Source organism: Schistocerca serialis, chromosome 9 (genome assembly GCF_023864345.2).
Source record: "Schistocerca serialis cubense isolate TAMUIC-IGC-003099 chromosome 9, iqSchSeri2.2, whole genome shotgun sequence".
In the NCBI taxonomy this organism is placed as follows: Eukaryota; Metazoa; Arthropoda; class Insecta; order Orthoptera; family Acrididae; genus Schistocerca; species Schistocerca serialis.
Window position 1 is genome coordinate 490,463,131 of NC_064646.1, and position 12,861 is coordinate 490,475,991.

The 12,861-nt window shown below is 46.3% G+C and overlaps 2 protein-coding genes across 2 annotated transcripts in view; both read right to left on the bottom strand.

Moving 5' to 3' along the window:
* Positions 1-12,327, bottom strand: part of LOC126419730 (uncharacterized) — a 203,762-nt gene extending 191,435 nt beyond the window's left edge. Inside the window, exon 1 of the mRNA XM_050086909.1 lies at positions 12,221-12,327. Within this exon, the coding sequence (XP_049942866.1) occupies positions 12,221-12,327 (107 nt within the window). The remainder of the gene's footprint in view (positions 1-12,220) is intronic.
* LOC126418523 (uncharacterized) overlaps positions 1-12,861 on the bottom strand; it is a 202,846-nt gene that overhangs the window by 51,257 nt on the left and 138,728 nt on the right. The window lies entirely within an intron of this gene.

Here is a 12,861-nt window from a genome sequence, read left to right on the forward strand (position 1 = left end):
TTCGGTGCTTTCTATCAGCGCTTGAAGTTCCGGTACTTTACCAACGCAGCTTCGACAGTTGACAATTACAATACCGATTGCTGCTTGGTCCCCGCATGTCCTGACTTTGCCCCGCACCCGTTGAGGCTGTTGCCCTTTCTGTACTTGCCCAAGGCCATCTAACCTAAAAAACCGCCCAGCCCACGCCACACAACCCCTGCTACCCGTGTAGCCGCTTGTTGCGTGTAGTGGACTCCTGACCTATCCAGCGGAACCCGAAACCCCACCACCCTATGGCGCAAGTCGAGGAATCTGCAGCCCACACGGTCGCAGAACCGTCTCAGCCTCTGATTCAGACCCTCCACTCGGCTCTGTACCAAAGGTCCGCAGTCAGTCCTGTCGACGATGCTGCAGATGGTGAGCTCTGCTTTCATCCCGCTAGCGAGACTGGCAGTCTTCACCAAATCAGATAGCCGCCGGAAGCCAGAGAGGATTTCCTCCGATCCATAGCGACACACATCATTGGTGCCGACATGAGCGACCACCTGCAGATGGGTGCACCCTGTACCCTTCATGGCATCCGGAAGGACCCTTTCCACATCTGGAATGACTCCCCCCGGTATGCACACGGAGTGCACATTGGTTTTCTTCCCCTCTCTTGCTGCCATTTCCCTAAGGGGCCCCATTACGCGCCTGACGTTGGAGCTCCCAACTACCAGTAAGCCCACCCTCTGCGACTGCCCGGATCTTGCAGACTGAGGGGCAACCTCTGGAACAGGACAAGCAGCAATGTCAGGCCGAAGATCAGTATCAGCCTGAGACAGAGCCTGAAACCGGTTCGTCAGACAAACTGGAGAGGCTTTCCGTTCAGCCCTCCGGAATGTCTTTCGCCCCCTGCCACACCTTGAAACGACCTCCCACTCTACCACAGGTGAGGGATCAGCCTCAATGCGGGCAGTATCCCGGGCAACCACAGTCGTAGTCCTATCAGGGGATGCGTGGGACGAGCTGGCCGTCCCCGACAAACCCCCATCCCGACCCCCACAGTGATGCCCATTGCCAACAGCCTCAAGCTGTGTGACCGAAGCCAACACTGCCTGAAGCTGGGAGCGAAGGGATGCCAACTCAGCCTGCATCCGAACACAGCAGTTGCAGTCCCTATCCATGCTAAAAACTGTTTTGCAAAGATGCGGGATACGGCGATTAGGATATTATTGTTGACAAACCCACTGTGCAGCTCGTCCGTTGTGGTGCGCTAAGTAGTACGCACGAACCAGGTGTATCGCTCCATTAGTAAACAGAGAGAATGCACTACTATACTGGTGGACAGCAGTTGCCTACAACTGAAGAGCCTAATACGCCCTCTAACAACTGAAGATCGTAATACGAACTCTAACAACTGAAGAGCGTAACACGACCTCCACCGGATTAAATAATCCTCATAGGACAAAATGACATCAGGGAAAAATATTTGTTTTGATGTCCCCTACAATCTCCCAGAGTTTATCGGTTTAAATACTTTTCATCCTGTACACACGGACAGCATGCCCACTGGCACTGCATATATCGTAGGTGTGTCTGACTAGCAGTCATTGCTCGACAGGTGACGCTGCTATTGTCTGGACGGTTTTATGTCAATAGTATGTCGGAGGCCATAATTTTCTGGCTGATCAATGTATTTTTATCTAGAATAGTCTTAGCTATCACGCTTCCCAATTTAATCTAAAGTTAATCTGGCTATCTGCAAATTAAATTAAATGTAGAGAATAATTGTCAATAATACTCAGACTGGCTTTGTTATAATCACACATTGGCTAACTGTTGCATATCGAAAACTAAACGACGTTAGAAAACGGCTCTACTGAATTTATATGAAACTTTTGTAGATGGAAACTGTTTCTAATTTTCTCCCAAATATTCGTTTAGACCCTACAGCTGTTTGCTACCTCGCAACGGATAGTTGGGCTCTACTCTATCTGCGTATTGCAAAAGTATTAAGTGCGTAATCCTTTTAATGCCGCACAAGTAACTTGTACAAACATGCCCTATAATCTTTTCTCAACACTGCTATATGCCACAAAAATTATTTTTAAGCACGATATTAAATACCGCAAGATTTACTCTTTGCTTTCGTAATGGAAATATTTTTGACTAACAGTGGAAGTAGAAAGGTAATTTGAATGCTGAACACATGACTGATAATTCACCCTGGATACCAAATAGTAGATACTGTTAAACAACTATGACAGCGAAAGAATACGCATCACTCATGAATTCGGGTGTGCAAAGATGCTTACAGTGGCAAACATACCAAACAAACTGAATACTTTGAAATATATCGAAAACTACACATCGGATTAAAAAAGTTATAATTCCAATTTGTTGGTCTCGGATGCGATGTGCAACGATACCACACTCGACCTGTGCGTGGGTGATGGGTCCCAACTTTGAAATCTTCACTGGAAACCCCCGTTTTTTATTACGATTCTACATGAAAATCTGCATCCGTTTTGTCTGAAGCATTTCCTTCGTTTCGCCGCAGTTGGTGCTGTAATCGGAGGAGTAGAAATGGGTACACAATCGTAATTTCCGACCTGCTACTCAATGACCACTGAATATCCAGTGGCACGTGGGACACCACCTCTATGCTGCGAGGGTAGGACAGACCAGTTTTTCTTCTCTTGCAACTGCAAACCCCATTCGCAATTCTGTATTACTCCAATATATCGAACAGGGGACCACTCGTCACGCCACGGTGGCCGTGTAGACAACTACGACTATCATAACAGGCAGTACACTGCGACCGGAGCTCACGTATCCTGCAGACGTAGCGACTCTAAACATTACAGTACTTGCCCAGTTTTTATTGCCTCCACACCTACTTATCATTTTGAGAACAGACGTGCAAGTGGATGTTAAATGTTACAATCACAGAAGAAAAAATTGAAATAATGCTGATTTATGGAGGATGTAGGAGAAATGTTGAGACTGTTGTTGCCTCGTATGCCGAGTGCTTTCCAGAGAAAGCTCTCTCTCGTTGGTTTCTTTTAAGTGAACGCCTTTATGACTGATGGCAGCGTACACACCTGCAAAAGGAAACGAAGCAAACGGTCTACAGGAGAAGCTAATGAAATAGCTGTACTAGCGGCAGTGTAGCAGAACCCACGGATAAACGCCCGGCTACTACACCGTGATTCCGGTATGTTCGTAGGTAGTGTTGTCACAATACTGCTTCGTCATAAGTATCATCCAACCCGCGTGTTACTGCATAAAGAAATACATGACGCCGATTTCCATAACTGGGTAATGTTTCGTAAATGAGCACGTCTACAAGTGCAAAAGAGCCCCACTTTCTTTGCTGAGGTACTATTTTCCAGTGAGTCTACATTCACAAACCATGGTAGCGTTAACCAGCATAAGGTGCATTACTGAAGTGTAGACAATCCCCACTGCTTACGGCAAGTTGACCATCAACGTCTTCGGTGGGTTAATGTATGGTGTGTCATGATGCGGAACAAACTTAATGGTCCGTCTTTTATAGACGGCACGTTGAATAGACGCAGATATCGACTTTTTGGAAAGGAACCACCGGTACCACTGCAGGACATCAGAAACACGTGTGCTGACATTTCCGTAGATATGCTTCTCTCCTGTGATGGTCATTTGAAAAGCGGATCACTAAGTACACTGAAGTTGGCGGCGCTATGTTTGAACAATTACTGTAATTGGAAAAGCAGAGTAGCTTTCGCCCCGAGCCACGACCACAGTGCTACGTCGAGTAGTCCCCTGTTCGATATGTCTGAGGAATACAGCGTTGCGAATGGGGTTTCCGGTTAAGAAATAATGGCCTTTTCTACCTTCGTAGGATGGAGATAAAGTCTCATGTCCCATTGGATATTCAAGGGCCATTGAGTAACATGTTGTAAATTACGATTGAGTGCCCATTTCTGTTCCTCCGATTACAGTGCCATCTGTGACGAAACGAAGAAAATGCTTGAGACAAAACGTATGTAGATTCTGCAGTAGAATCGTAATCTGCAATAAAAAACGAGGGTCCCATTGTATATTTCAAAGTTTCCCCGAGCCTCGGATACACGGGATGGGATGAGGGCGGCGGGGGTCGAGAGTGGTATCATTGGCTGTCCGCCTCCGAGTTTAAACATATTGGAATTATAACTTCTTTTAATCCGCTGTGTGGCTTTTGAGATATTTCTGTGTCTTCAATTAAAGTGAACATCCTGTATTCATCTTTCAAAGTTAGCTGCAAATGTAATGTATTGCGAATACATAGAAAGAAGGATCCTTTATAGTATGATTACATGATAGCGGAACAAACACTGGTAGCAGTTACTTCTGTAAAATATCTGGGAGTATGCGTGCGGAACGATTTGAAGTGGAATGATCATATAAAATTAATTGTTGGTAAGGCGGCTACCAGGTTGAGATTCATTGGGAGAGTTCTTAGAAAATGTAGTCCATCAACAAAGGAGGTGGCTTACAAAACACTCGTTCAACCTGTACTTGAGTATTGCTCATCAGTGTGGGATCCGTACCAGATCGGGTTGACGGAGGAAATAGAGAAGATCCAAAGAAGAGCGGCGCGTTTCGTCACAGGGTTATTTGGTAACCGTGATAGCGTTACGGAGATGTTTAGCAAACTCAATTGGCAGACTCTGCAAGAGAGGCGCTCTGCATCGCGATGTAGCTTGCTCGCCAGGTTTCGAGAGGATGCGTTTCTGGATGAGGTATCGAATATATTGCTTACCCCTACTTATACCTCCAGAGGAGATCACGAATGTAAAATTAGAGAGATTCGAGCGCGCACGGAGGCTTTCAGACAGTCGTTCTTCCCGCGAACCATACGCGACTGCAACAGAAAAGGGAGGTAATGACAGTGGCACGTAAAGTGCCCTCCGCCACACACCGTTGGGTGGCTTGCTGAGTATAAATGTAGATGTAGATACTTCTTTTCTGTGCCGATATCGTGATCACTTTTCGTTGGCTGTGCACTCTCAAGTAAGTTAAGACGGATCCACGTATGGCATTGCCAGATGTTTTTACTTTCATCTCTTGTCTTTCAGTGTTTTATTGAGCTGTAAAAGGCGTGAAAGGCTATAACACCACTTCGATGTGTAACCACCCGCTTCGAAGTGTACCCATACTTTTTCAGATATGCTTTGCTAGATACGTTTCTGCGTCTACTATTATGCTGTGTGTAGTTATTCACATTGAAAGCTCTGGTCTCCATTGTAGAAGACCCTGTTCTAACCGACATGTCGCAGACTGATTCACTGCCTGCAGTAAATACAAAACTGAAGGCGCTGCCAGACCTGTGATATCGTGCAAACAGGTTTCTTTTATGCGCCGTTTCCGACTTATTTAGCATTGAAATTAGGCAATAAGGTCGTTGCGTGCACAAATTCATACACTCGCACGTGCGCGTAACACATCTAATGGTCTGTGAGTTACCACAATTCACATTACCAGCTAAAATATGCCTTTTTTTGAAAATGATAAATTTAAGCTAGTTGAGCGAAAGATACGTTTGTTCGATTTGCGGAAAGCGAACGACACTGTTTCCGGCAGGCTGCAGCAACTTGCACGTACGGCGACCTGATTCGCTGACTTCGATGCTAAATAACTCGATAACGGTGTAACTTATCGATTTTTTTCTTATTATTACTCAGCACTCAGCTTTTTAGATAGTTTCCGACCACCCTGCGTACACAGTGTATGGTGAGCGCCTGATGACTCTGCAACACGCGAGGCAGCACTGCCCGGCGGGTTGCCACCAACCCGACGCGGCTACATTTCTCTGCGACATCTCGTGCAATGGCGTTTATCTTAAGGCATGTGGATTTTCTGATGACAATATTTGTGGATTTTGGGAATTAATGTAGCCAGATAGGTGAAACCAAGCCTCATAAGTCAAAAAGGTTCGATCTAAAACACCATGTCGGTTTATAAGTCCCTGAAACCATGAACGACACCCTATTCGCTTCGCATGGTCCATACAGCGTGACTTTTGCACAGCAGTAATTTTATACGGACACAGCCCTAGCTCTTTGGTTACGGCATTCAGAGCTACCGTACGGCAGCCTTTAGGCTTTTGCGATAATCTTCTCACGAATTTTGATTGACTCTGCAACGTTACGTTCGAAATATCGTAAAACCTCCGTTCTGTTGAACTTGTGACCCTACCAGTTCGTGGTGCATCATGAACTGAACCTTTTGTCTGGAATTTGCAAATTAAATCACATATAGCGTCACGATGTGAACGTCTCGAAGCAGGAAAACGCAATCTAAATTGGCGCCGGACATACACCGCAAAGTTACCTCCTGTACGGAAAACGTCTTCCATTGAAACCGCTCTCTCTGTAACAGAAAGCATTCGCACTAGACTCAGGTCATACAAGAAGTAGACGATAACACGACTAACAGCAGCAGTGACCGCGTAACACTACTATCTCCACCCTGCCACCGCAGGTCCCCGGAACACGAGCAGGCGAGATTTGAACGTGCTGGCAACCTCACGCGCCCCGCAAAGCGAAACACGCGAGGATCGCGCTGTGGCAGCTTGAACTGACAACAGTAAACAACGGATACCCATTATATTATCAGGCAGCGTTCAGTAGTGAACCGGCGGCCGAAGTATGTTGACGTTGTTGTGTAACAAATCGCAGTGGAGCAACGATCTGAACGTTTATAAATTATCCGTTGAAGATATTGCTAAGAAAATTTTCAAGAAGAGAAAAGTTTGTGTTTGCGCCAACTGCGTCCCGCACACGGTGATTCCTCAACAGAAACGACGAGACGTGGACGCCTGAAATGAAAGATGCGGAAAATCTTTCCCGGAAAATATCATCGCCGATGGCAGGACTTGGTGGTATAACTACGAATCTACCACGAAACGAGAAACTGCAGAAAACGTCTCTGGTGGTTCGCCAGGACCGAACCAAGGTCGATATTCATGCGTAAGTTGAACAACATCTGGAACCGGACTGTTCATATGTATAAACGAACGTTCCTTGCACTGTACTCAAAAACCACCATTTTAACTTTTCTCTATTTTTTATTACTCCAAGTAGGAATCCTCAAAAAGAGTGATGATGTATGACCTGTTGGCAGCTAGACGTGAGGGTACAGTACCCTTACACATTATGATTGTACAGGATGCGAGTGCATAGTAGTTGTTGTGATTTCAGTACAGAGACTGCTTTGATGCAGCTCTCCATGCTACTGAATCCTGTGCAAGCTTCTTCATCTCCCAGTACCTACTGTAGCCTACATCCTTCTGAATCTGCTTAGTGTATTCATCTCTTGATCTCCCTCCACGATTTGTACCATCCACGTTGCCCTCCAGTACTAAATTGGTGATCTCTTGATGTCTCAGAATATGCCCTACCAGCCGATGCCTTCTTCTAGTCAAGTTGTGCCACAAACTCCTCTTCTCCCCATTTCTACTCAATACCTCCTCATTCGTTATGTGATCTACCCATCTAATCTTCAGCATTCTTCTGTAGCATCACATTTCGAAAGCTTCTATTCTCTTCTTGTCCAAACTATTTATCGTCCACGTTTCACTTCCATACATGGCTACACTCCATACAAATACTTTCAGAAACGACTTCCTGACACTTAAATCTATACTCGATGTTAACAAATTTCTCTTCTTCAGAAACGCTTTCCTTCCCATTGCCAGTCTACATTTTATATCCTCCTTACTTCGACCATCATCAGTTATTTTGCTCCCCAAATAGCAAAAATCATTTACTACTTTAAGCGTCTCATTTCCTAATCTAATTCCCGGAGCATCACCCCTTTTAATTCGAGTACGTTCCATTATCTTTGTTTTGCTTTTGTTGGTGTCTATCCTGTATCCCCCTTTCAAGACACTGTCCATTCCGTTCAGCTGCTCTTCTAGGTCCTTTGCTGTCTCTGACAGTATGCATTATACCCTAGAACACAAAGTTTATCGCTGACGCCAACAATGCCTGTCAGGAAGCACAGCAGTTATAGAGGACAAATGCGCCACCTCCTTGTGAGCGACACCCCTGTCAGGAGATAAATGTAGCTTCTCTCTGCTGTAATAATTTCGTAGTAGCAACTCGCAGCAATAGTCTGGATGTATTTTTATACATATGACAGTGGAAAGTGGACCACGGCCTTGCCGCAGTGGTCACAATGATTCCCATCAAAGTTAAGCGTTGTCGGGTTTGGCTAGCATCTGACTGTGTCTGCCAGGTGCTGTCCGCAAGTGGGGTGTACTCAGACCTTGCGAGGCCAATTGAGGAGCTACCTGATTGAGAATTAGCGACTGCTCACAGAAGCTGACAACGGCTCCGGGAGAGAGAGGCACTGACCACATGCGCATCCAGTGGATAAACCGGCGATCGGTCAATAGCGTTGGGTCGTCAAGGCCTATTTGGAAGAAATTTGAGTTTTGTTTCATAATGCTTGTTGCATTCTTCACTGAGATGACAAAAGTCATGAAATAGCGATATGTACATATAAAGGACCTGTATCCACGGACCCAACCAACCAACCAACCAACTCGCGCACGCGCGCCCAGACCGTGACATCGCTGGCCACAGTTCCCGTCGCGGCCGTCGGCGTCTCAGGGCGTTACCGCCGACGGAAGAGGTCGCGCCATGGCTGAGCTCGGGTCCGCAGCGCCCTCTGCCTTTTGCGTATAAGGAGGAGCGCTGGCCCCGAGACGGACAGTCTATCGCTTATAGTCTATTGTCAACATTCCGTGGAGTTTATAGCGGAGCCATTGCAGTGTGGTATTTGCTATTGTATTCGACTAGGCTCAGTACACGGATTACTCCTGGATATTACTTGCACTTGTATTGCTGGTGCACGTTTCGTCAGAAATAAGGATAAGTTATCTCTTCATTCTAGCTGGCGCAATTCTTGTCGTTAATTATTTTTCAGCCAACAGACATAGCTACATCCTGGTCACTACCCACGCTTTATACAATTTATGGTGGCTCCCCCAAAAGTACCGCCGAGGACATCGGGTTAGCGAGGCGTCACAAAAAAGATGGCAGTAGCATCGCACACACAAGGTAAAAACGGCTGTCTATTGGCAGACCTGCCATTTGTACTCATGTAGTCATGCCCGCATGAGAGGAATGAACAGACTATGTGCGCTAAATGGTAGTTGGAGCTAGATGCATCGGACATTCCATTTCTGATATCGTTAGGGAAGTCAATATTCCGAGATGCACAGTGTCGAAGAGTGTGCCGAGAAAACCAAATATCAGGCGCTAGGTCTCACGACATAGAGGCCGTTGGCCTTCACTAAACGACCGAGAGCAGAGGCGTTTGCGTAGACTTGTCAGTGCTAACAGACAAGCAACACTGCGTGAAATAACCGCACAAATCAATATGAAAGGTATGGTGAAATTTGGTGTTATTGGCTTATGGCGCGAATTCCTTTGCTAACATCGCTTGCAGCCCCTTTCTTGGGCCCGTAGACGACTGGAACATAGAGGCTTGGTCAGATGAGTGCCGATTTCACTTAGTAAGAGCTGATGGTAGAGTTCGAGTGTAGTGGAGATCCCACGAAGCCATACACAACAAGGCACTGTGCAAGCTGTTTATGGCTGGATAATTGTGTCCTGTGGGGTGAACCGATTATTGAATGGAAATGGTTATGTTCGGCTAATTGGAGTCCCCTAGTAGCCTTTCATGGACTTCATGTCTCCAAATAACGATGGATTTTTTATGGCTGGCAATGCGCCATGTCACCAGGCAACAACTGGTTCCGAGTGGTTTGAAGAACATTCTGGAAAATTCGAGCGAGTGACTTGGCCACCCTGATCGTTCGACATGAACCCCATGAAACATTTATGAGACATAATCGAAAGGTCAGTTTGTGCACAAAATCCTGCACCTGCTACACTTTCGTAATGATTGACGGCTGTAGTGGCAACATGGTTCAGTACTTCTGCAGGGGACTTTCAACGACTTGTTGAGCCCCTGCCACGCTGAGTTGCTGCACTACGTCGTGCAAGAGGAGCCCGGACACCATATTAGGAGGATCTAATGGCTACAAAAAGGTGGGAAAAGGAAGGAAAATTCAGTGAGCAAGATGTATGAGACAGGCGAAGTTCCCTCAGACTTCAAGAAGAAGATAATAATTCCAATCCCAAAGAAAGCAGGTGTTGACAGATGAGAAAATTACCGAACTATCATATTAATAAGTCACAGCTGCAAAACACTAACTTGAATTCTTTACAGACGAATGGAAAAACTGGTAGAAGCCAACCTCGGGGAAGATCAATTTGGATTTCGTAGAAATGTTGGAACACGTGAGGCAATACTGACCATACGACTTATCTTAGAAGAAAGATTAAGGAAAGGCAAACCAACGTTTCTAGCATTTGTAGACTTAGAGAAATCATTTGACAATGTTGACTGGAATACTCTCTTTCAAATTCTGAAGGTGGCAGGGGTAAAATACAGGGAGCGAAAGGCTATTTACAATTTGTACAGAAACCAGATGGCAGTTATCAGAGTCGAGGGACATGAAAGGGAAGCAGTCGTTGGGAAGGGAGTGAGACTGTAACCTCTCCTCGATGCCATTCAATCTGTATATTGAGCAAGCAGTAAAGGAAACAAAAGAAAAGTTCGGAGTAGGCATTAAAATCCATGGAGAAGAAATAAAAACTTCGAGGTTCGCCGATGACATTGTAATTCTGTCAGAGGCAGCAAAGGACTTGGAAGAGCAGTTGAACGGAATGGACAGTGTCTTGAAAGGACGGTATAAGATGAACATCAACAAAAGCAAAACGAGGATAATGGAATGTAGTCGAATTAAGTCGGGTGATGCTGAGGAATTAGATTAGGAAATGAGACAAAGTAGTAAAGGAGTTTTGCAATTTGGGGAGCAAAATAACTTATGATGGTCGAAGTAGAGAGGATATAAAATGTAGACTGGCAATGGCAAGGAAAGCGTTTCTGAAGAAGAGAGATTTGTTAACATCGAGTATTGAATTAAATGTGAGGAAGTCGTTTCTGAAAGTATCTGTATGGAGTGTGCCCATGTATGGAAGTGAAACATGGACGATAAATAGTTTAGACAAGAAGAGAATAGAATCTTTCGGAATGTGGTGCTACAGAAGAATGCTAAAGATTAGATGGGTAGACTACATAACTAATGAGGAGGTATTGAATAGAATTGGGGAGAAGAGATATTTGTGGCCCAACTTGACTATAAGAAGGGATCGGTTGGTAGGACATGTTCTGAGGCATCAAGGGATCACCAATTTAGTAATGGAGGGCAGCGTGGAGGGTAAAAATCGTAGAGGGAGACCAAGAGATGAATACACTGAGCAGATTCAGAAGGATGTAGGCTGCAGTAGATACTGGAAGATGAAGAAGCTTGCACAGGATAGAGTAGCATGGAGAGCTGCATCACACCAGTCCCAGGACTGAAGACCACAACAACAACAACACATGGCTTTTGTCATCTCAGTGTATTTTTTTAGTTAAAATCATATTTCATCATTTGAGCCAGTCACTTTCTGACTCCAAAATAGATCAACATAAGGAAATATGCAGTGTCACTGCAGGAGGTGTAAGTGTAAAAGGATGAGGTACACGTACGCAGGGGACAGGTCTTGTAATTGACAGGCACAAAAAATATTAAAAATAAGTAGAAGTTTAGATGTAACGACCTTGCCATAGTTGTAACACCGGTTCTAGTCAGATCAGCCCAAGTTAACCGCTGTCGGTCTGGGTTATCAGTTGGGTGGGTGACCGTCCGGTCTGCCGAGCGCCGGCCAGGATGGCCGAGCGGTTCTAGGCGCTACAGTCTGGAACCGCGAGACCACTACGGTCGCAGGTTCGAATCCTGCCTCGGGAATGGATGTGTGTGATGTCCTTAGGTTAGTTAGGTTTAACTAGTTCTAAGTTCTAGGGGACTGATCACGTCAGATGTTAAGTCCCATAGCGCTCAGAGCCATGTTTTTTTGCCGAGCGCTGTTTGCAAGTCGGGTGCACTCAGCCCTTGTGAGGCAAACTGAGGAGCTACCTGATGGAGAATTAGCGACTCCGGGAGAGCGGTGTGCTCCACACATGCCCCTCCACATCCGCATCATATGTGGGCTGAGGATGACACGGTGGTCGGTCGGGAGGAGTTTAGTAGAAGTTTAGATGTCCACCACCTTTCGCTAAGCTGGACTTAGAGTTTCAAGCCTTGCGCTGTAATCAGGATCGAGAGAGATTGTACCTGTGGGACGGGTGAGAGTCGCTCGCAGAGGCGGAGAGAGCTAGGAGCGCGACCACGGCCAGTGCTGCAGTCGAGGGTGCCATGGCTGCGGGCGGACTACGCGGCATCTGGCGCACACAGCGGCCTATATACCCTCCCGCGAGCGGCTGGCGCTATTACGGCAAAGTAAACGGCTGCGGCGCGCGCGGTCCATCTGGCTGATTGGGCGCTGCAGGCCGACATCCCGTCCCTGCCTGGTGCCAGACGCCGCGCTGCTGTGTCAACAGAGAGGGGTCCCGTGTAGCGCTGGCCGGGCCGTGAGTGCCCTCCTCCACCCACCTCTGGACAAGCGGAGGAGGGGCCGCTCTTAGTTTATCACTCCAACCGCTTCCACAGGACGGTTTTATAGCTTTCTGTTAGGCCGCAGTATTGCCTCTTCAGCAAAAGTCCGGTGTGTTTAGCCGGTAACCGAGGCACGCGCACATAGAAGTAAAACTGACTCCTTTCCACACAAAAGAAGCCACGTCAAGGTTACTTACTAACATTTTACCCCTGGCGGGTCTAGACGCACTGCATTATTTTCTCACCAAGTAGCTATTGTGCTTACAGTCATTCGTTGACCAGTCTGGAGTGGCAGTTGAAGACAGCAAAACCAAAGTCGA